The sequence below is a fragment of the Aricia agestis genome, chromosome 11 (genome assembly GCF_905147365.1).
Source record: "Aricia agestis chromosome 11, ilAriAges1.1, whole genome shotgun sequence".
Classification (NCBI taxonomy): Eukaryota; Metazoa; Arthropoda; class Insecta; order Lepidoptera; family Lycaenidae; genus Aricia; species Aricia agestis.
In genome coordinates, this window is record NC_056416.1 from 14,668,501 (window position 1) to 14,692,729 (window position 24,229).

Sequence of the window (24,229 nt, forward strand, 5' to 3'; positions counted from 1 at the left end):
CCCATTTATAGGTAAGGACTGGTTAAAATTATTGAGATAACCCAACTAACTGCAAGTCAGAAGTATGACACAACTAGCTAAACATGCATTGGTGATTGGCGGTAGTAATAAATTACATAAAATTTTAAACACATTGTAATTTCATTAAGTTATTTAATTATCAATACAGATAATGAATTCAGATATCTTGCACAAAAGGTGAGACCGCACATAACGTAACTTCAATGTATAGTTTCACCTGGCGTAGGCGTAACTACAATGTATAGTTTCGCCTGGTGCGGTCACATCCTAATGGTAAAACGATTAACACCATGATAAAAACATAAAAATTCAAATAAATGCAAAATACATCCACAAAACAATGACTAGCCAAACATTTGAACATAATTACATATTGCTTTAGATTAATAACCACACAAAATATAACATTCAACACAATATCATAAGATCAAACAGTGCAATTCATCAAAAATGTGCACAGGCGCGGTCCTAGCGTCAATTTTTTGGGGATCACTGATAGTAATTATTAGGCTCAATTCTTATGTCAAAATAAAAGATGTTGGGGGGGAGTTGCCATGTGACATTTGCCGTGACTACCGACCGCATCATTAGCTTTCTCGAGACTTCCTCTCGACGCAACCTCAATCCTCAAAAATTATGTCATTTGTGGTCAGTGCATTTGTTAAAACATTATCGTTTGACAGTGCATTATTTGCCTCGGATAAGGAAGATTTTATTGAACTAATGGCATGATTTTTGAGGATTGAGGTTGAGTCGAGCGGAGGAAATTACCAAGAATATGGGTGTGAGTGTAGTGTGAGTGTAGGACCCCCTAGGACCTCGCACATGCAAGTCAACTTTAAAACGCGATTATAACATCAAGAAATATTCTCTTTACATATTATGTGATTACGTTATGAATACTTAGAATAGGCACCAAGAAGCTGCCATTAGGTATATTAGTTTAGATTTTAGAATGACAAAACAGACGTAAACTTTAACAGCAAAAATACTTATCACTTAGAATAATTATTAAGGTTATCCCTGATCATCTAACCCTAAGCCGGTTGGCAATATTACTAATACAGTAACTATTGTAGTCTGAGCTAATACTATTTGAATTTGGCGTATTTGCCGATATGATTTTTTAAAAATTATGCTACACGTAATGAGTATTTGATCTAAAATTTTATTAAGAGGAGTCCACACCGCCCTTTTTTCCATACAAACGTTGTCCCCTGTTTCCTCCCTGGATAATGCTAGTAGAGTTATAATTTTTTTCCTGAATATCTACGGCCACTAATACAATGTCCCTATGTTTTTGTTTTTTTTCATAATTTAATTATTAAATAAGATATGAACGTTCAAAAACCCAAAAAAATGGCCAGATTTTCCGCTGCGTTCAAATTATACAAAAAAAAGCAAAACATAGGAACACAGCTCAATCCTTTTTTTAATCTTTAATGAAAAAACTACTTAAATCGGTTAAGTTTTGGAGAAGGAATCAGAGGACAATGAATCGTTGATTTTCTGCAGTTGTCTCTATCGCATTCTGCGGTATAGGCTTGAGGTAAGGGAGACAGCTATAGATATTACACGTACTTTTTTTTCATTTCTCTAGCCCCTGGTGTATCCTCTTAATGATGTAAACAGAGTGAAAAAAGATGCCTCGTCGTTATACATATAAAGATTACCTTAAAACTACCCAGTAAAGTAGAAGTTTATAAATAGTAAATGTATACAAAATACATATTTAATAATTATTAGACTTGCAGAAAGCCTTCGTAAAATATATTTATATATTTGTGCATTCTACGCATATGTACGTAAATAGAAAAATTGTGAATATATATAAAATTTCATAGCAATAGCCAATAGGAATATTTCAGTCAAAATATCTGTAGACTAGTAATAAACTAATCAAATCTTAGGCCCGACCATAAAGTTAATATACCTACCGGAATAGAGAAACAAAGGCCTGAGCAAGAGAGATGTAACACTGCGCGGTAAAAAGAGACGTGTGATACATGACAGCAGCACTCTTTTTTTCACGTCCAGCCGGCACGTGCCGCACGTGACAATTTATTCTCATAGAATTCATGTTCAATCATGCTGTGTGTGTACACATATTTTTACACACAGATGAAACCAATTTCGGTATCGTTGGCTCGAGATTGTTGCTCTATTCCGCTAGGTATATTAACTTTATGGGCCCGTCTCAGAATGTGCAATTGGACAAGTATTTGACAACTTCATGCACGCCAGCAACTGCCAATGAGTTGACCAATAAGAGCGCAGTTAGTTTTCGAAATTAAAACTAAAATTGTGAATCAATGCGCTTATCTACAGATATTCTGTCCGCGTTACTTCATACTCTTACGTAAGAGTAATATCGATACATTAACTACCAACATTTGCGGCTATGCCTGCTTTATATTAGGCCATATAATAGCCTATGATAATCTGCACAAGCTACATACCTACTCGCATTTCTATCACTAATACATATACAATTTTAAACCGAGTCCAATAGATCCAAAGTATATTATCTCTACAATCTCACAAACTTTACCTCTTCATAGTAAAGTTAAGTTAAAAAGATCTACGGTTTTGTAGAATATAGAATATCCTTAACTTAAAGAATAAGTACCTGTGTGTATTTCCACCATAGTTACATGATACTGATCGTGTTATAAATCCTATAATTTAATTATATTTGTGCAATAAAATGTAGTCATATTATACAATTATTTTTCTTATTATTTTTGAGATGATTAGTCGACAGTCCAGGCTGGCGAAATTGGCAAGATGCAGCAACAAAGGTTGCATCAATAAATAGTTTGTAATTCAAAGTGAAATTTTAAACAACGATAAATCTACCATCTTATGATAAATATTAGTCTTTTTGATAGCGAAATATAGAATGCTATGATAGTAATATTGCAAGCATAGATTGCCCATGTCAGACATTTGTTACTTTTCGTCTCTTATTGTGAAACAAGGGCTGTACCACGAAACCGTTTTGAGACTCAATCGAACGAATCGGAATGCCGCGTCCTACTCTAACAAACGTGAAATTACGTTGTAATAATTGTAATAGTGTACGGCATTCTCGTTTCGTAGTAGGCCTCCAGGCTCTAAGTTACATAAGGACGGGGACACACTAACTGTCCTTGGCGTCCTTCTTCTCGTCGTCTTTGAATAGCAGCGGAGTCATGCCGAGGAAGCAGCCCAGAGTGATGCCCAGTACGCGACCCTGTAACACAGTTGATACGCCATCATATTTTGTCATTATGATACATTATACGTGGGAGAGCCATGCTTCGGCACGAATGGGCCGGCTCGACCGGAGAAATACCACGTTCTCACAGAAAACCGGCGTGAAACAGCGCTTGCGCTGTGTTTCGCCGAGTGAGTGAGTTTACCGAAGGCCCAATCCCCTACCCTATTCCCTTTCCTACCCTCCCCTATTCCCTTCCCTTCCCATCCCTACCCTCTCCTATTACCCTATTCCCTCTAAAAGGCCGGCAACGCACCTGCAGCTCTTCTGATGCTGCGAGTGTCCATGGGCGACGGAAGTTGCTTACCATCAGGTGACCCGTTTGCTCGTTTGCCCCCTTATTTCATAAAAAAAAAACATGACGTTCGCAACTCCGTTCGCCAAAGTTCGTTTATCGCGAGGAAACCATGCGTTTTTCTGGGATAAAAAGTCCTATGTCCTTTCCCGGGACTCAAATTATCTCCATACCAAATTTCAGCAAAATCGGTTAAGGTGTGAAAAGGAACAGACATACAGACACACTTTCGCATTTAAAATATTGTTAATTTGTTACGTGCTAGGGTTCGAGGATTTGGAGAGAAAGACCTGCCGACTCTCTTGAAGACTTTATTCACCAACACTAGGTCTTACACAAATCACTAGGTCCAAACACTAAGCACTATCACTGTCCTAGGTCGTAGCCGAGTCGTAGGTTCACTATCCCAATCACTCACTATTGATCACTTGTTTTCACTCCGAAATCGCCTCGAAGATCGCTCAGACGAAACTGAATTGCAGGCTCCTCTACCTGCGGGTATTTATATGGGTCGAGACGAGTTCTGGGTTTTACGAGAACATTTCACGATTCGCGTAAACAAGTGTGGGTTGTTTCTACAAAGTTCGGGCACTCGCGCACCTAGCGCCATCTAGTATCGAGTATGGGGATTTATGTTGTCTGTGTAAAGTGTCCCCTCGATAAGTTTCGCCTTGACGCTAGATGGCTGTTGTGTCCGTAACAATATTAGTATGCATAGGCCGCGCAAAACCTGGTCGTTTGCAAAACTCAGCAATGCAATCTGGGGATGTGTATACTGTATATCTGCCAATAGTAATCAAAAGTGCGGCATATAGTCTGATCACTACTGATAGCCTGTTTCATGCCTGCATATCCACTCAATCAAATTTTTGTCATACAATGGTACAGAATTTGAATTTAATGATCGATTTTAAGATCTTCTTTGGAGCCCATGCGCGAGCACGGAACACGCTATTGGCAGATATGATCGTGAAAATTTGTTCCATTTTGCCTCACCACCTTACACACCAGTCCAGTGGCGGCTCAAGTGGGTGGCGGACAGTGCAATCGCCCGGGGCCTCGCTCTTGCAAGGTATTTTTTCGTAAGACAAAGGGCTCTGGGCGGCAGGTCTTGGGGAGGCCCAAGACCTGCCGCCCAGAGCCTAGCAAATACCTTCCGCCCAGGGCCTCGCAATGGGTAAGGCCGCCACTGCACACCACCTTCAGCTTAACAACATAAATACGTACCATATTAGCGGCGCGTCGGCTAGCAGGCATATCTAGCTGCACGGGCGACAGCGGCGGTGGTGCAAAACCGAGCAACGCGGCCGCGCGCTCCACGTAGTACGACGAGCCGATGCCCACGATATCACTGAACGTGTTGCCGAGCGCCGCTGCAGCCATCGTCGACAGAGTTATGTACGCGCTCATGCTGCTTTCGATGCGGTCACCCTGCGCCAATAAAAATACCATCAAAGAAAATTCATAGGCCTAATAATTTTGTCGGGTTGTGTCAGGCCTAATCAATAGATCATGATTCATGACTAACTTTGACAATACATAACCCTGCTAAATATCAAATATGAAATTCCGCTTAGGAATCAATTTCTCTGATTACGTGTAGAATCTAGTTATAGACTAATTAGATGACAGACGCTGTCATCAAGGCAGATGTGATTTGGAAGTGATAGAGATTGTACGATTGGATGTTAATAAAGGTTTATGGAAGTGTAACTGGTATTTTCTTCATGGTCCATCAGGAGCCGGATAACAGATGAGCTGGCCTATACTATGGAAATATTGTAAGCGGAGTTACATGAGTAAGAATGAAAAAAATGATGTAAGAATTGTTGTTATTAAAATTTAAGGAAATATTTGCCGGGTCACCTTGGCAACAAGTAAACAAGAGTTGAGAATATTGGATCAATGTTTATAATATAATATCATAGTATTGGATAAAGTAGAAGATATATTTGTATACAATGGAAGGAATTATTCGAGTACAAAAACATATTAAAATTCAAATTTTGACTGATTATGAAAATTTCCAAGGGTCTAATAAAGGTAAAGTTACACGATCTCATATTAAAGTAAGGCTCGAAAGTTTAGAGAAGGCATGGTCTCGTTTCGAAGACAATAATTACGAGTTGATAGAAATGGGGGAATTACCACACGATTCTGAGTACCTAACAGACAAAGTATTTGATAAAATTAAAGAAGTGTACTATGAATATAAAGGAGAGCTAGAGGATATTCTTTTAAAGAAAGTTATTGACCCCACCGTTTCTTCGACTAAAGTAAGAGACACACTGTCAATTAATCTGCCTACCATTAACTTACCAACGTTTTCTGGAAGGTATACAGAATGGCCATCTTTCCGTAATTTATTTGAAACATTAATACATAAAAATCCAAATTTACATAATATTGAGAAACTTTACTATTTAAAAAGTCACATCACCGGTGAAGCTGAGCAATTGTTACGTCATGTACCTATCACAGAAGCTAGTTATGAAGATTGTTGGAAATTAATGAGGAAAAGGTACAGCAACAAAAGGTTCATAGCAAATCATACATTGAATCGCCTGTTCGGTCAAAAGAATTTAACTTCAGAGGAGAGTTGCGGAATAAAGGGAATACTCGATACCACGAATGAGTGTTTAAGTGCTCTCTCTAATTTAGAAATAGATATTTCGACGTGGGATCTTTTAATTATTTACTTAGTTCAACAGAAGTTGGACGGAGAGTCTAGAAAACTGTGGGAGCACAATATTAGTAATGATTTAGAGAATTTACCAACTTTAGATGAATTTTATACATTTTTGGAAAATAGATTTAGAGCTTTAGAATTTTTAGAGCTGAGAGAGCGGAAGACGATTGTAGATCAGAGACAAAAGACACATGCCTTTGCCGCAACTGCCGTGATTATGCAATGTTCATACTGTAAGATGAACCATACGTTGGACCAGTGTACATTGTTTTATAAAGAAGATTTTGACACTAGATTACAATTTATAAGAAATAATAATTTATGCTTTAATTGCTTTAGCACGTATCATAAAGCATCATCATGCAGACGGCTTAGGGCATGTCAGCGTTGTAATGGTCGACACCACACATTATTACACCGAGAGACGATTGCCAGGTGTGGTTTACCAAAGACGGGTATATGGCCTTTGGATGAGGTTCACGGAGAGAGTAATTATTATAACAATGACGAGGTCAAAAACCGACAATTGCCCCAGGTAATGTTGCCCACAGCCCTAGTTAAGGTGAACACTGAGAATTCCAGTACGACCTTGAAAGCATTACTCGATCAGAGCTCTCAAGCTTCAATTGTCACTGAAAGAATGGCAGAAATTTTAAGTCTTCAAAGGATACCGGTAGAAGGAGCTGTAACTGGTGTAGGGGGAGAGGATCAGAACGTGGCTATCAAAGAAATGGTAGAATTTAATATACAGTCCACTGCTAGTGATTTTAATTGTAACGTACAAGCCTATGTTCTGAGTGATCTACCGTCAATCCCCGCGGTAGAAGTTACACACATCGTTGATTGGCCAGAGTTATCAATTAGCAGATCCTCGTTTTGACAAGCCTGGTAAAATAGATGTTATATTAGGTGCTGAAATTTATGGACGTATTTTAAGAAATGGTATTCTTCGAGATACGTCATACAATTTAACGGCGCAAAATACTCATTTTGGATGGATATTATCTGGTAGGGTCCCAGTGATGTCGCAAGAATGTAAGGTAGGATAGATTAATGTTATTTATAATTTGATTTTGGAGAACATTTATTAAAGAGAATGGCATTGTGTATTTTTACATTTGGTAGTATATTATGAACAGTTTATTTTAGAGTGTTTGTGCAGGGAGAAATTTAGTTGAAAATTGTTATAACAATATTATAATGATTGTTATTAGCACTGTTATGTCACCGGCCCTCGGTACTGTTTCACGGTGGGCGGTTTTATCAAGGTTACGAATGTATTTATTACATACATTCATGGTGGGCGGTATGTAGAATCTAGTTATAGACTAATTAGATGACAGACGCTGTCATCAAGGCAGATGTGATTTGGAAGTGATAGAGATTGTACGATTGGATGTTAATAAAGGTTTATGGAAGTGTAACTGGTATTTTCTTCACATAGTTAATGCGTTACTTTGCGGAAATCCGGCGTTACTTTGCGGAAATCCATAGCTTAAAATTTAGTTTGTTATTATTTTTAGCAATATTCCGCGAAATAAACTTCCACCTTTAAGTAAATGAGTGAGTGTACGCATGGGCATGCGTACACTTCTTTTTCTCTGTGTACGCAACAGCTACAATAAGTAATTTTTATATTTAGTTATTCAGTTTTGGCACTCTTACAACAAGAACAGTTAGCAGTTAGCAAAACCAACAATAATATATCTTTAATATTTACAAATATGACATTAAATATTAATTTTAAATGACGTTTTGCTTTGCAATTTAATGTTGTAACTTGTAATACACACTTAAAAGATAATACTTACAGCAATTATCATTATGAAGTTGTCCAGAAATCCAAATCCAATAAACGGGATGGAATTTGCCAGTGATACTAAAAAAAACAAAATATGATTAATGATTAAGTATATTGGTTAAGCTTAGATAAAATTTTAAAGAATAAATGCAAATATTCTATGTCTTGATAAGAATTTTTCTTAACAATTGCAAAGCTGAGATATCAAAATACATAATTATGTAGTTGTAAAACTGTAAATTAAGTAAGGTATTAGTTAAGTATCTTACAGTGTAACAGCTCCTTTGTTGTAGGCTTTGGTACTGTGGCAGCTGAAAATAAAAACATAATTATTGTAGAATAATTTTATTTCATATTTCTCTTCAAACACTCACCTCCACCGGACCTGAAAGTAGAAACTATTAAAGAGGAAATAAAAAGCACCCTACAAAAATACTCCAAAAGAATGCAAAATCATCCCAACCTCCTGGCTAAAAACCTAATGAGCAAAGAGCCTAATGCTACATTCAAAAGGCTCAAAAGACGAGCCCCTCAAGACATGTTAATATAAACAGAGCTAGCACCGAAATGGACATATCACTTGGCGTGTATGGACATATCACTCCATAAACGCCAAGAATGAAACACATAAAATCCAGCTCAATGTCATAAAGACAGATCGCAGGACATAAAGGAGATAAAAAAATATATTTCTCTTATTCTTAAGCGTTAAACTTTAAACAACAAAATTCTTTATCTAAATACTAATATTATATACATTGCGAAAGTTTTACTGTCTGTCTGTTACTTTTAAACAGGTAAGCCGATTTTAATAAAATTTGGTATGCAGATACTGGGGTCCTGGGAAAAAACATAGTTTTTGTCGCGGAAAAATGTACGGTTCAACAATTTTGGCATAAGGGAGTTGCGGGCCACATCAATTTTACTAAAAATCAATTCCTCTTTTATGGCTGAAAGTATTTTCATGGAAATGGGTTTAGGGACTGAAAATACATTCCTGCTATTAAAAAAAGAATAGTTTATCTACTCAAAGGGGTTCCATATTTTGAGTTTTATTCTCTCCCTTAACTCCAAGTAGAGGTTAGTTTCCAAGAAACTAAATTATTATAATGTAAACAAGGATTCCAAAAATTACATCAAATATAAAGAATTGATTTAATAAGTTGAGATAATGAATAATCTATACATATTATTTTTTTTATATTAAGTATCAATAATGAAAATCCCATCATTATAATGACTAAGACTACTTGTAGTTCCAACTAGGAATGACATCATCACTAGACTTAGAGTGCTTAACACTTACCATATTTTTTCTTGAGCCAGTCCTCGGGTACAGGACAGTATGAGCCAGTTGGGTCGACATCCCCTAGTGTAGGTACTTTGCTAGGCCTCCCTAGTTTACTTCTCCAACGCTGTCCAGCTAGTTTATCTAAAATAAAGCAACAAAATGAGTTTTAATTGATACAAACTGATACAAAAACAAGGAGTTTGTGAACATACCTTCGAACTCCTCCTTGATACGGTTGGACTCGTATTCCTGTAGAGCGGTAAATAACATTTTCCTCTCCTCATCATTGAGGTGCAGGACGAGCTCTGTTGCGTGTGCCTTTGTCAATGGGCCTGTTATTTGTGGAGGCTCCTCGAAGTCCTTAGAGGTTGGGCCCAACCCCAATTGGCGAACATTTATAAGAAGTGGAACAATTTTCTTGTAATTCTCACATACCACAGTAGCACTCTGTCGAACATGAAGAGTCGAATTTCGTAAATGATTATTTACGTTCGCTGTCGCAATACTGTACAGCTGTTTATTTATATATCGCACCGTCTTCATCTTAGAGATATTGATGGTTTATTACACTTTTTAATACAGGAATTAACAATTTTTTACGTTTCAAAAATCATATTTCTCATTTCATTGATAAAATTCCTCAAAATGATAGGTGTTTTCCTAAAGTCTTATCAGTATCCTGTCAGTGAGATTTGACGTCATGCTAGCCAATAAAATCTCCTAGGCTAGTACGATTATATACTGCTACGATTTAAGAACAAGGAGCGTCTCATTTTACGCTTTGTTTACAATATCTGTCTCAAACAGTAAATTACTAAAAAGACAGTGGAAAATGTAACATTATTCAATTTTAGGTAGTTTTGAATTAAAATATGAAGTTTTATTTGCAATTATAATTTAATAACCTCAATATTTTGAATAAATAAAACATGTTGAAAGTTATTAATTGTACAACAAAGCGTAAAATGAAACTTAAAAGCGAACGACCCATTGACCAGAACGTCAAAAGTTCAAACTTCAAGATTATGTCATTTCCGACGAAAAATGAAAATGACCGAAGAAGAAAATGTATTGAAATTGCCGTAAATAAACTGATATTACGATTCCCTTGTAATTTATGCTTAGAGGTAATATAAGAAATACGGTTAAGTGTCTTTATAAAGGTTCTTGTCCTATTAGAGTACTATAACAAGGTATAGTAACTGTAGAAGTCTGTCCTAGTGAAGTAAACAGTGCGTGATAATTTCTGTAAATAAAACGATGCACGATGTTGGAAGGACTCGTTGCTTGGGTGCTCAACAATTACCTCGGAAAATACGTGGAGAACTTGAACACCGATCAGCTGAGTGTGGCTTTACTATCTGGTAAGTTTGTCTGAAATCTGTACAAAGTAGTATAGATAGATGTCTCATAAAAATAACAACTTTACTATACCTCAGTTTGCCTTGGAGTATCTCATAATATAATGTCAATTTTTATAGGCAAAGTAGAACTTGAAAATTTGCCTCTTAAAAAGGATGCACTTCGCCACCTGGGACTGCCAGTGGAAATCCGAGCTGGTTTTATTGGCAAGGTTCAGTTGCACGTCCCTGTGCGACAGATACGCTCAGCTCCATGGATTATAGCTATTGAGAAATTGTATTTAGTTGCAGCACCTGTAAACTTAGATGAGGTAAGCTACTTTGTTGTTATTTTCTATTTATTTGAAAAAAAGTAATGTAAAATGAAAAAGGCAAAGGTCAATAATGTTTAATAATATTTTAAAATATTTGACAAAAATTAAGCTCCTGAGATGATCAGATATTTCCTTCCATACTGTAAACTGCATAGCAAAAATGATTTGTAATTTTTAATATTTTATGATTGCTCAAAGTCTGATGTATTTTGTTTTACAAAATTGTTGGAATTGAAACTGAATCAACTTCTTGTGTTTCTAGTGGGACAGTGCAGTGGAAGCAACATACGCTCATGAGCGGAAAGTGGCCTTGCTTGATGCTCTGGAAGCACAGTGGCGGGCCGAGCATGAAGCTAATGATGCAGGATACTATGCTACCTCATACTCCTCCTGGCTCAGCTATGGAACAGGCCTACTTGCAAATATTGTAGAAAATTTACAGGTATGTGTATCATTTGAAACCATATCAGTTAATACTTATCTTGTTTTTGGAGATGTGTTCTAGAATGGTTTATCTTGTAAAGGTGCATACCATATCTAAACATTAAAGTACATATAAAGAAACATTATATTGGTTGTAAAAAAACAAAGTATAATACTTTAGAGTGTGTATGAGTCCCCTGTATATGCAGAGTTCACTGTGAAGAGTAACTTTTTAAAGTTTTGTATGGGCAAATTTATGATGCTGATGCATTTGCCCATACAAATTACCAAAAAATTTTGCTCTTTCAGCACTGCTACTTTCACAGTGAACTCAATATAAGGGTCCCACATACACACAAAGTATCATCACTTTGTTTTGTTACACTGTGTGTATTATAGCTGCTTGTCAGTGCAATACAATTTGTTTGTTGTTAAGACGCTGATAACTGTGAATAACCTTGAGGATTCGCATATATCGCAGCACTCTCGCATCACTGTCGATTTTCATGCGAGAGAGAGAGATATGTGAAATGTTCACTCACAAACGAAAAATGTGGCTACATTTTTCGTTTGTTAGAGGAAAAAATAAATATTATGGGAAATCTAGCTGTCAGAACTGAAAATTACATCTTACAAGCTTTGGATTTTTGTAAAAGGTATCAAATAAACAAATTTTTAAAGCATAGCTTGTATATTATTTTAGTTAGAACTGTTTAAAGTTCCTGGAAGATGTGACTTTGGTATTTTTTTTCATCCAGTAGGAGTACATTATTTTATTATTTAAAATAAAAAAAACTTTTCCAAATATAATCAAAAAATCACATAATATATTTTTTTGTGTCAATCAATGAAATATATATGTCTAGAAAACTGCACAAATATGTCGAATTGGCAGCTCTTTTCGCCTTAATAGCTTTTTTCATCTTATCTACAACTCAAGTTTTAATTTCAGCTCAAACTTAATGATGTCCATATTCGTTACGAAGATGCTCTCACTTGTCCGGGCCATGCCTTCGCCTGTGGTCTCACTGTGGAGTCCCTGGTGGCGGAGTCGTGTGACGCGTCGTGGCAGCGGGGCTTCACGCCGCTCGACGATCCCTGCACATTCAAGCTGCTGGAGCTACAAAATCTCGCGATATACTGGGATCCTATGCAAGTGCCTACGGGAATGATGTCGGATTGTACCATCGCTGAACTTACTGTACGTAAATATTTGGTTTTAAGTCAAGTTGATTTAGTACTATCAGAGAAAATGATAGGGGGGCATCCACCAATCCATTAGTAAAGTTTAAAGGGGGAGGGTGTCGAGTCAAATCTGATCTAATCTTACGTTGGGTAAATTTCACGTAATTTTTTTCTCATTGTTACAAAAAAAAAAACTATTTTGTTCCATTTTATCCAGATTGTATGTATGCTTAAGTTTTAGTCATAAGCGTAAACGTAATACGATTAAGATCATTCATTGATAACACTGGTCAACAGTAAATTTGGTGCCTGAAATCTAAAAGCTGTTTCTGTAAGAACTTTGTGCCCCGATCACATGTTTCTAAGAAATTTTCTTTCTATCAGCTCAGGTTTTTAAGATATTTCATTCCAAAGTTTCAAGAATCTCAAATTTTAGTCTATTTCAGAATCGCTTTACATTAAATATTGAAATAATTTATTTTCATGAGTTTTGATAAAATATGTTTAGTAAATATAAACAATATCTATTATTTAGATCTCAATTTAAATTGCATATTATATTTTTTTATTAAGAGAGTTGTAAACTAAACTTTCTTTTTTCATACAAAAATTGTTACTCCACATAGTATGAGCTAGGTAAAGCATTTTGAAAACCGTCATAACATTGGGGAAATTAGTCATAACTCATTGAAACAAGTTACATTCTCAATAAGAAGTGTCTCCCTCTGGCATACATATTTTATCAAAACTAATAAAAACGAATACTTTCAACTGCAATGTGATTCTAAAATGCGAGATTTTTGAAACTTGGAATGAAATATCTTTTTTTAAATTCAATTCATATTTTGTAATACATCTACAGACTGTCAAACAATCCAACGCGTTACGTCAGAAACCCACATTTTGAAAAATCTCACGTGAGATTGGGGGGCTGGGGAGGGGTTAGATAAAATCCCACAAAATCTCACCAGGCGGGGAGACAGGGTCAGAAAAAAAAACATTTTACGTAATTTGTGGACGCCCCCTAGGCAGTAGCGGATCGACACTATTTGGTCAGGTTGCGTCAAGTCGATATAAGTCATGATAGTAAAGTACTCCCAAATTAATAATGCGCATGGAGATATTCGCTTATTGTCGTAAACACGAAAACACTCGAATCTATGAAACTTGCATTTTGCACCTTGTTCAAAGGAAATAGAAGAAAATATCGGTGGCCGGTGGCTGTCCGCTGTCGCTAACTCACCGGGAAGCCATCGCAGCGTTACGGTAACGTCCAAGCAACGTCAGGCGCCTCTACGTCGCTGCAAAGCGCCGTTTTTCTTAACGTTAAGTTGAAAACAGCGCTTGCAGCGACGTCTTCCGACGCTCGGGAAATACGACCGTTGCCGAAAAATTACGAAAATTTCCATGCGCATTATCACTTTGGGAGCACTGTACGTCCCGGTCTACCATCCTATGGCCTATGAATTTTTCCATGATAGTACATTGTTATAAAAATGGTGTGAAATCATATTTTTTTTGTAAGGATCGCATGTGTGGCACGTGGAAGAACTCGCACTCGTACGTGCTGTCGCCGGCGGGTGCGAGCGCGCGCGTTCGACGGGAGCGTACCGACCAGCCGCTGCGGGACCGCCACCGCCCGCGCCTCGCCGCTCACCTCACGCTCGCCAAAGTGCAGCTGAGGCTCACCTCGGTAAGAATCAAACTAAAATTAACTATATTTATTTATATTATTTTTGTTCGGAAAACTTGCATCTCGCAAAACCAGTAATTGTGGAGCCCATGCAGTCGATTATAACATGCATTGTTGAGATTCAACCTTGAACATAAGCCAACAACAGAAATTAACAATTATTTTTAACAAAAAATTAAAACCGACTTCCAAGGTAAAAACAATAATAACATCCTTATAATATGAACTAAAAAGTATTAAATAATTTTTCCTATCTAATAGTGCCTTTTTCCGTATTCGGCTAAAACTCAACTAGGTATTTCTGTACTCAATCTTCATCATTTTGAAGTTGGTACCAGATATAGCTGAATCTTCAGTCTGCCAGAATATTTGAAACTTTTGTAACTGGCACCGACTTCAAAATGATGAAGATTGAGTACAGAAATACCTAGTTGAGTTTTAGCCGAATACGGAAAAAGGCACTATTAGATAGGAAAAATTATTTAATACTTTTTAGTTCATATTATAAGGATGTTATTATTGTTTTTACCTTGGAAGTCGGTTTTAATTTTTTGTTAAAAATAATAATTTCACTCTTTTTAGTTACCTAGTAAACTATCGCGTACAATACGTAGAATAATTAATACACCTGTATATTATTCTACGTATCTTATTACAAGCTCACCGGTGAGCGAGACTCAATAGAATAACAATAGATTTCCAAGAATCCACGATCGAAGGATTAATAGGAGTATATCAGGAAAACCGTTTCGGAGGAGTAAGGTAACTAACATTGTGAGACGAGAATTTTAAATAATTTATGAAGATAAGAAGATGTACTTATTTATTGTATTAAATTACAAGGCACTTATATATAATTATTTAATTATATCTCAATTAAATAATTATATAATATATAATTATTTAATTGAGAGATACAAGTAACATTAATTATTTAATTAATGTTACTTGTATTATTGAAGCAGCTTACTTCTCAGAAGTAATGTCAAATGTGTGCCTTATGCTCTGGAGTTAAGGCTGAATTTGTTATGTCCAATTTTGGTGACATTGGTGACCCTGACGTGGTAATGATGATGATGATGATGAATTTAATTTGCATAGTAGCATATGCTTTCAGTTCTTAAAACAGCGTCTAAACCCCCAAACTAGTATTTATAAGGAATCCGGAGTTCTCTTAGTATCTTCGGAACCATAGTATACCTCGGTGCAAAATCTTGCGTTTTGGTAGCACATGCTTAGGATGCTTCTTATAAAACCAAAATCACCATATGTTTCCATATAAATTTCGAGCAGTTCCCTCGATTACTCATGGATCCCATCATCAGGTCACCACTTTTGTGAACATGGTACCAAATTGGAGTGAAACCTAATACAACAAAACAAAAATTTCGAAAATTAGTTCACAAACGGCGGAGTAATCGTTGAACATACAAAAATAAAAAAAATATCCACAGCCGAATATATAACCTCTTCGTTTTTTGGAAGTCGGTTAAAAAAACACGACAAACTTACAGTAAGACAGTAAAAAAGTTTATAACACCAAATGACACATGAACGCAATACTAGCTTATTGTAAGGCCGGATTTATATGCTTCCGCGCGAACGAGGGGTTTGGCCGCTACATCACAAGATCACATTACTATGTAAATATCGGCATGTAGTTATTTTTTGCATTGTCGGTTATTTACAGCGACAGTACGGTGAAGTATGCGGGTGCGCGCGCGGGCTGGAGCGCGTGGCGCGGCTGCGGGAGGTGCGCGCGCTGCGCCCGCCCGTCCCCGTGCGAGGACACGCGCGCGTCTGGTGGCGGTACGCACTCAAGGCGCATGCGCCGCATCACACATGTAAGCAATTCCTTTATTTTATTTAGGTAACGGACAGCTATTATATGTAGGTATATAATTAACATCAAGTTAACAAACAAGCCTAAAGTACCATTACTTAATGCAAAACTAAACACACTTCGTGGTGAATGCTTAGCGTTAAGTTATTAGATAACAATGAATATTGCTTTTTATTTAACGTAACGTAGAACTATGCCAGTTTCCAGTCTTATATCATAGAAACAACAATTTAAATGTCGTACACGACGCCTAAAACGGGATCAACATCGAGTAAGTGTGAGTTCCTTGCCTCAGGGATGGACCCGAAGCCGACATGGGAGTCGTGCGGGGAGCGCGCGCGCCGCGTCCGACAGTACGTGGACATCTGCTACGAGACGCTGTGCAACCCCGCCGGCACGCTGCCCGCCGACCGCAAGGCCGCCAAGGACGACTTCGAGTGGACCACGCCCCTCGCCATACTCAAACCGCTCAGAGAGGTGAATGATGACACGACGCTATATTGCGGAACAGTCTAGTTGTTATTACACTGTTATAAGCTTAAGCATTTAACTCGGCTGTTCAAAATCAGATCGCCATGAGGAAAGTGCCGGTTTCGACTCCGGCGTCCACCCCGGAGCAGGCGAGCTCGGGTCGCAGCGTGCTGGTGCGCTGGTTCCCGCAGTGGTGGGGCTGGTACGCCCCGCCTCCTGGGGAACCCGCCCCCGCCGCTCCGCCGCCCGGAGAACCCGCCCCCGCGTCGGCGCCCGCCCCCACCACGCCTCGCCTCGAGGATGAAATCCTAGATGTGATCGCGGACTCGCTGGACGACAACACGCTGCTGCGCCGCGACGCGCTGTTCGGCCTGTTCGAGTTCACGCTGCACCGCGGCTCGCTTGATCTCTGCGACGACGATGCTCCAGTGTAAGTTTTGTTCTTATATTATTTATTTACTTGAATACATGAAAAACTTACAGCTACAGATACAGTTAATTTAAAAACAGAATACTTAGTTGATGAGAGTTAATTGAATCATCAGGCATCATGACGACACAAAACATAATTAATTTAAAAAGTGTTATAATAATGATGACTTTATAAATTAAAGGGTAGTAATCGATTTTATCCACATGCAGAGGTGAGGTGTCGGACGGGGAGGCGCGCGGCACTGGCGTGGAGCTGCAGTTCTCACTGGTGCGTGCGCGCGTGGAGTCGAGGCCGCGCGCCGGCGCGCACTCGTTGCACGTGTCGCTGGGCGGGCTGGCGCTGCGCGAGCGTGTCACGCCGCGCACGCTGTTCCCGGTGCTGGTGGCGCCGCAGGGGCTCATCCGCGACGGGCTCAGCAACGCCGCCTCCGCCGCCGCCGGCCAGCGCCGCCCCCCGCCCACGCCCGCGCCCGCCGAGCCGCTCTTCCAGCTCAGCTACGAGCGCCGCCCCGCCGGTCACAGCTGCGACTACAAGTCAGTATTTGCTCTTCGTTAACATCAGGGAATGCTCGACTTTTTATTTATTTCAATTAGTCTATCAGTCAAATTTTAATAAATTGAAAAATATCAAAGTTGTCACGTCATAATATGTCATGAACTCTTATTATTCGTAGCATGCACTGCATATAATTTCCATATTATATAGTCCACTGTCCAATATTATAAGTATTATAACATTATGTCAATTATATTTTTTATGAACGTTCCCTATTGTATTGTACTCCTAATGTTGACAATTACCGTATGTCCTAGACTGCGCGTGCGCTGCACGTCGCTAGAGGTAGTATGGTGTCCGGCGGTGGCGCAGTGGGCGCGGCGCTGGGCGTCGACGGGCGGCGCTAGCGGAGCGCTGCAGACCGTACGCACACGTACGCGCGCGACTCTGTCACATTGGGGCCGAATGTTGCACGCGCCGACTAGGACGGTGAGTATTACAATACAACGTATTTTGGCTCAAACATGTGCTTTTTCCTTAGTAAAAAATGATACGCAATGAAACAGGCTATACAATTTTAAGTATTTTGTCAAAAGTCTTTTTTCAAAGTATCATAAAAGCACAAAGCATTGTATAGCGTATCCATTGTGATACTATTTTTATTATACTCACTATAAACAAACTAAAGAGTCACAGAATTACATACAGATTGATTTTATATGAAGTTATGTACCTCGATATGCCATTTGAACTCTATAAGTATCGTATTTAAAAGGGCGAGCGCGGATCGTGCCACGTGGAGCTGGACGTGAGCGCGCCGACGCTGCTGCTGGCGGAGCAGCTGGCGGAGCGCGACGGCGCCGTGCTCGTGCTCGACTTCGGCCGCTTGCGTCTCGCGCCCGCCGCCGCCGCCGCCCCGCCCCCTACCGACCGACCGAGTGACAAGGATGACGATGAAGGTTTTTTTTTGTGCTCAATAAAATATATAAGGCTTCTCGCTATTTGAATGGGGTGATACATGGAGGGATCCATTTCACATTTAATTCTCACTAGACTCCGAGTTATATCTTTTTTATGTGCGTCCCTTAATAACTTAATTAAAGATACATAATATGGATACAAATATCTTTTGACACTTAGAGTTTCTTTAATTCCTTTTCACGTTAACGACTTTTAATTAACTGTTTATTGTTTGTTTGATCTTTGGACTAATTTATTTTAGGTGCACATGATTTATTTTGTCAATGTTGGAAGATGTTCGTTAAGATTTGTTAACTACTGCTATATCTTAATTTAAATGAGCTTCATGCTTTGCCTTGAAATAGAATACAATAAAGTTACTGGCAATTAAACAATGTAATCGTACGCAGAGATGTTCATGACGCCGTGTTCGACGCCGCCGGGCAGCTTGCTATCGCCCGGGTCGCCGCCCGCGCCGCCGCCGCCGTCGCATCCGCTCGACCCCGCCCACTTACATACCAGCCTCTATGAAAGGTACCCTACGTACTTGTAACTACTATAAAACGGTCGTTGACATTTTTTTTTCATTTATTATTACGCGTAACAATAGATCTATGTATAACTAAGGGATTTGTCATAAATATGAAAGAATGACGCCCGCAAATCAGTTGCGCCAAAATTCGTGAAGTATCCTATGTCCCGGGACTGAAAGCATCTCCATACCAAATTTCAGCAAAATCGGTTCAGCGGTTTGGGCGTGAAGAGGTAACAGACAGACAGACAGACACACTTTCGCATTATAATATTAAGTATGGATTCATTATTTTACTTATAGCAAAATGATTATTTTACTATCGATGGTTTCTCATCACGTTTTTGTGACGTTCGTAATCGTATGACATTAAAATGTTCATCAGGTATAAAATTGAGCTAAGCGACCTTCAGATCTTAGTGGGGCGCGCGCGAGACAATTGGAAGTACGCACACACTAAGGCCACGTCTGCCCTGCACCTGCTCGACAGGTTCAGCATTTCCCTTCAGGTTCGTTATGTTTATTTTTACTAAATATTCATGATTAAGTATAAGCTAGAAAAAATGGTTTTTACTTTTATTTTCCATATTTCGCAAAAATGTCTCTTTTTGGCATAATTAATAAGGGTAAAATTTCCGTGTATCAGGCGGAGCGGCGCGTGGTTCAGACGAGCGACCCGCAGTACCCGGGCGCGGCGCTGTGCGGCTCGCTGCCCGCGCTCGTAGCGCACCTCAGCGAGCACAAGCTGGCGGCGGTGCGGGCCGTGCTGGCGCGCGCGCTCCCCGCCGCCTCGCCTGACCCTGCACCTAGTCCCGCCCCCCGGCCCGCACACACCGACGAGTGCGACGCTGCTGACGACGACGACAGCAGCAGCGACGTCACCGAACCCACCGACCTCTCGCACCACCACAACGCCACGCTGTTCATACTACAGTTCGCCATCGACCAGATGTCGCTCGAGGTAAGTACGTCGGTCGCAATAGACGACGAAACTTCTATTGCTGCTGTACTTATCTAATTATTGAGTCGCAATCAATATTATAATAGGTATGACAAAATAAGAAACAAATCAGATCATTGCTACATTCATTATATAAGCAAATTATTGTTTATTTGTAGAGTTATTAGTAGTTTTTCTTTATGTGTAGTGTGCCAATCGTCTAATAAATGAATTAAAGCGGAACTTATCATCGACGAATATTTGAAAATATAAACGTAAATAACCGCAGGTGCAGTCTCGCGGTCGCAGCATCGCAGAAGTGCAGGTGTGCGGCGTGCGCGCGGCGATGTCGGCGCGGCCGGCGGACGTGGCGCTGTCGCTGTCCGTACACTCGCTCCTGCTCGTCGACGCACTCCAGACTTTCGGCCCCGATTTCGAGCTACTCGTCGCCTCACATAGGCATCTCGGGTACTTTATGAACCGCACTGTTTTTTTTTTGTTTGGTAGAATAGCTATCGTTAACAAGTAAATTATACAATAAATAATTACTTAGCTAGATGCATTATGATATTATACATAGTACATTTTTTTATATAACATGTTTTACCGTTTTGAGTCTGTGTACAGAATGGACACGGCATCGGGCAGCATCCGCGGGTCGGAGCCGACGTCGCCCACGTCGCCGTCGTCGCCGGGCGCGCGCGCGCCGTCGCCGCTGGCGTTGCACCGCGCCTTGCACTCGCTGCACGCGCACGAGCACGAGAGCGAGCGCACTAGCCCCGGTCCCGCCTGGCCGCCCGGGGATTGGAGCGGGCCCGGGGCTGACTCCATCTGGGGCCCGGACGTGTTCTGCTGGGGCGGCCCAGACGCCTGGTCCTCCTACGATATCCAGTGGGCTTCCGGGGCTGGGCCCGACGGAGGCGGCTGGAGCGCCCCCGGCCTTGTAGACACGGAGGCGCTCATTGCGGTCGAGCTTTGTTTGGTGAAAGGAGAAGGGAATTCCGAAGATCTCAGAATTGCCAACATTTTATTCAATAATTTGGATGTTATTGGTAATTATTGTTACTTTTACGTACCTTTGCTTAATTTATCTGTTCACGCTGCTTTTGCATACTATAAATTATTTTGTAATCACACAGCCAATCAGGAGACGATAGTGGAGCTGATCGGTTTCGGTCACCGCGTGTGCGGCGCGGCGCCGGCCCAGGCGGATGCTGCGGCGGGGCCTACCGACGTGCCGGACGCACCCTCCACACCGCCGCCGCGCAATCTCAAGGTATTGAAATAATAGAATATGTTTTATTTTTATTTTATTTGCTAGATAAAATAAAAACATATATTATTATTTTTAATTAATTCATTGAACGATGCATAATATGGTGTGCATCTTCTTGGTAGTGGTGGTTGGCTAGGTGGTTGTTTGGATTTGATTTGATTTATGTTCGTAGCGTACTCGTACGGAGATTACGTTCGACTTCCACCGGCTTGGCGTGCTTCTACTGCGGGCGAGCGTGCGGGACGCCGCGCCGGCCGCGCACAAACTCGCCACCGCCACCGTCGGAGATGCGCGCATACAGGCGACGTTAGGTTGGGCACATTGTGTTATATATTATTTAAAACCCCAGCCCCATTCATTAAAACTTTATTGTGTGCGACGACTGACGCTGTGTCGTCGTGCTTTATGACGTAAATTTATTGATGAAACTAATTTCAATACACTAGTTTCGCAATCTAAATTCGGCATTAATATACGTATTTTAATTCCTATATAGACGGAGAGCGCGTGGAAGTTGTAGGATCCCTAGGTGGCGTGCAGGTGGTGTCCCTTTGCGAAGGCGCGGGCGTACACTCGCGCGTGCTGCAGGCGGGGCGCGTGCCACCGGCGCCCGCCGCCCCCGCCGCCTCCGCCCCGCCCCCTCAACACGCCCACGATGAGAAGGCGCTGCAGTTCACCATTGCTAGATCCGTCACTGAAGCGGACGAAGATGACGATGCAGGTATATAATGTTGAATAATAACAGTAAGGTAAAATTTACCTAACTTGCAAACTAATATGATATTATACTGAAAAATATTGTTGTAGTGTAGAAAATATAATAACATATTTGCGATTAAAGTTTTACAACTATCTCTTTCTCGCAAAACAAAATGTAGTTATTATGCAGTGCCTTAAATATGACGTCACGGTTATCCATCGGTTCTCTTTTTCTAACTGTACAGCTTTAATGTCTTATAACGAGATTGATTATATGGTTTATTAAAAAAATAATAAAACTTATATTATTCCATAGGAATTAAAAATAACTCATACATATTTTCTCAAAACTAAAAGACAAATTATTGTGACACCAGAGGTGGAGGTGCGCGTGAGCGTGCACGTGGCGTCCGTGTGGTACACGCACTCGGGGCCGCTGCTGCGCGAGCTGCGTTCATGCGCGGCGCAGTTCCGCCGCTACCTGGCGGAGCTGGCGCGGTCGGTGCGCGCGGCTGCCGCGGACATGGCGCTGGGTCTGGTGCAGCCGCGCGACCCCCTGTACGCTTCGGCGCGTTTGGCGCACTCGCTTGACGCGTTGGAGCCGCGCCGCCGCTTCGCTAGTCTAAGCCTCGACGACGAACCGCCGCCACCTGCCATCGTACTAAGGTTAGGACATGACTTATTAAGGTTAGGATTTTAATAAACTTAGTTGTAAACTCATGCAGAGATAAATTAAGTTATAAACAATATACGCAGTGTATATATATTTTATATAAGACAGGAAATTTTTTTACTCCATATTGTGACTTTTATAATGTGCCATTCAAAGACAAGCAGACAAAAGTCAATATTTTAATGTAACTGTTTTTTTTTATTATATGGTATTTAAATACTATTGTGTGTAACAGCGTGAGCGTGGAGCTCGAGTCACCGGTGGTGGTGCTACCGCGCGCGGCCCGGAGCGCGCAAGTGGCGGTGGCCCACCTCGGCCGCATGAGTCTGGCCAACCGGCCTGGCCCGCCGCGCGATACCGAGTACAACGTGCACGTGCGCGATATCTCGCTTGTGGCGGTTGGTACTTACTACATATTAAAATTTTTGTTTTTCCTCTAATAATTCATAACCATTCCATGATTCTTTCTCTAATAGAAAAATGAATCGCTATGTGTTGATTGCTAAATGGATAATCTAGAGTACGATTGAGCCGATTTCGCAAATTCTATATATTGTGTTTTTTAATGGCGGAGGAAGAATTACGGAGCGAAAAATTTTAAAAATTACCTGGATACCTAAGAATATTTCACCTTGGTATAGAATAAATTTCGATCACGTAACCACTTTTGAGAATTTAAACTTCACAGACAAGACGGGACGATGTCCGTCTGGACCACTACTAGTGAAATATAAAATTTATGTAAGTGCAACAATAGCAACGCATCATAACTAATAGGAAACTATGTTGTGCAGCTCGACATAAGCGACAAGCTGGTGGGCGGCGCGCTATCAGCAACGGACGGCATGTCGGAGATCTACGACGTGTCGCGCGGCCGGGCGGTGCTGCACGAGGCGGCGCTGCGGTTGTCGCTGTCGCGCGCGTCGGGCGGCCCGCACGTACTGGCGGGCGCGGTGGTGGGTGGCCTGCACGTAACCGCCAGTCGGGAGCAGTACGAACAACTGCTGGAGACGCTACGTTGGATGTCGGACGCGCCAGGCGAGCCCCCCGCGCCGCCGCCACCCCAGCCCGTGGAGGCCGGTTCGTTGGCTGAAGGCGCGGTACCCACACTGCGCCTGGAGCCCGCCCTCCGCGCTGCTCTGCAGCCGCCGCCGCTGCCCGCTCCGCTCCCGCCCAAGCACTCGCCGCTTCTAGGTATAAATGCGCAAAACAATGATATATTATTCCTTAGAAATATTATATTTTATTCTGTACTGTTTGTATTTTTAAATAAGAAAAAAACTTAATAACCATACAAATAACATACTAACCTCCCTATGTGACTTTTCCAATGTCAGAATTAGACCCTGTTTCAATATTTTTATTACAAGTATTTTTAAGATTTATATTTATTGTAATTGTAATTTTGTCGCAGTGACGTTCGAGGTGGCCAGCTTTACGGTGGAGCTGCGCGCGGACCTGGGCGGCGGCGAGCGCAGCCTCGTGGCGCTCACCTGCCGCGAGTTCACGCTGCGACACGATCATCTCCTGCCGCATGAGACTACGCTGCAGGTAGCTCACCTAATTTGTTCTTGA

The 24,229-nt window shown here is 40.8% G+C and overlaps 3 protein-coding genes across 4 annotated transcripts in view; 1 reads left to right on the forward strand and 2 right to left on the reverse strand.

Annotated features, from left to right (window-relative positions):
• The window catches only part of LOC121731462, a 15,725-nt gene extending 12,178 nt beyond the window's left edge, over positions 1 to 3,547 (reverse strand). For both annotated transcript variants that reach the window (XM_042120877.1, XM_042120876.1), the window contains exon 1: positions 3,537 to 3,547. The gene's annotated coding sequence lies outside the window, so the exon portion shown is untranslated. The remainder of the gene's footprint in view (positions 1 to 3,536) is intronic.
• Positions 3,101 to 9,993, reverse strand: LOC121731463. The gene is made up of 6 exons (XM_042120878.1): positions 9,569 to 9,993; positions 9,372 to 9,497; positions 8,335 to 8,376; positions 8,076 to 8,143; positions 4,803 to 5,006; positions 3,101 to 3,256 (listed from the first exon to the last, which is right to left on the reverse strand). The coding sequence occupies exons 1-6, from the start codon at positions 9,897 to 9,899 to the stop codon at positions 3,164 to 3,166; spliced, it is 864 nt and encodes a 287-aa protein (XP_041976812.1). The 5' UTR covers positions 9,900 to 9,993; the 3' UTR covers positions 3,101 to 3,163.
• Positions 9,994 to 10,400: 407 nt separating this feature from the next.
• LOC121731759 (vacuolar protein sorting-associated protein 13D) overlaps positions 10,401 to 24,229 on the forward strand; it is a 60,268-nt gene continuing 46,439 nt past the window's right edge. The window contains exons 1-23 of the mRNA XM_042121357.1: positions 10,401 to 10,720; positions 10,838 to 11,028; positions 11,294 to 11,473; positions 12,407 to 12,655; positions 14,165 to 14,332; positions 16,023 to 16,176; positions 16,471 to 16,652; positions 16,745 to 17,076; positions 17,289 to 17,612; positions 17,892 to 18,063; positions 18,350 to 18,533; positions 18,945 to 19,068; positions 19,452 to 19,575; positions 19,713 to 20,027; positions 20,296 to 20,474; positions 20,634 to 21,058; positions 21,146 to 21,282; positions 21,455 to 21,593; positions 21,779 to 22,003; positions 22,359 to 22,647; positions 22,890 to 23,052; positions 23,449 to 23,848; positions 24,069 to 24,205. Of these exons, the coding sequence (XP_041977291.1) occupies positions 10,624 to 10,720; positions 10,838 to 11,028; positions 11,294 to 11,473; positions 12,407 to 12,655; positions 14,165 to 14,332; positions 16,023 to 16,176; positions 16,471 to 16,652; positions 16,745 to 17,076; positions 17,289 to 17,612; positions 17,892 to 18,063; positions 18,350 to 18,533; positions 18,945 to 19,068; positions 19,452 to 19,575; positions 19,713 to 20,027; positions 20,296 to 20,474; positions 20,634 to 21,058; positions 21,146 to 21,282; positions 21,455 to 21,593; positions 21,779 to 22,003; positions 22,359 to 22,647; positions 22,890 to 23,052; positions 23,449 to 23,848; positions 24,069 to 24,205 (4,890 nt within the window). The 5' untranslated portion in view covers positions 10,401 to 10,623. The remainder of the gene's footprint in view (positions 10,721 to 10,837; positions 11,029 to 11,293; positions 11,474 to 12,406; positions 12,656 to 14,164; positions 14,333 to 16,022; positions 16,177 to 16,470; positions 16,653 to 16,744; positions 17,077 to 17,288; positions 17,613 to 17,891; positions 18,064 to 18,349; positions 18,534 to 18,944; positions 19,069 to 19,451; positions 19,576 to 19,712; positions 20,028 to 20,295; positions 20,475 to 20,633; positions 21,059 to 21,145; positions 21,283 to 21,454; positions 21,594 to 21,778; positions 22,004 to 22,358; positions 22,648 to 22,889; positions 23,053 to 23,448; positions 23,849 to 24,068; positions 24,206 to 24,229) is intronic.

Coding starts and splice junctions, on each gene's coding strand:
- LOC121731463 (XM_042120878.1), bottom strand. CDS start 9,899: ATGAAGACGGTGCGATATATAAATAAACAGCTGTACAGTATTGCGACA. Junction 8,144..8,334: donor AACAAAGGAGCTGTTACACT/GTAAGATACTTA, acceptor TGTTTTTTTTAG/TATCACTGGCAAATTCCATC. Junction 5,007..8,075: donor ACTTCATAATGATAATTGCT/GTAAGTATTATC, acceptor TTATTGGCGCAG/GGTGACCGCATCGAAAGCAG.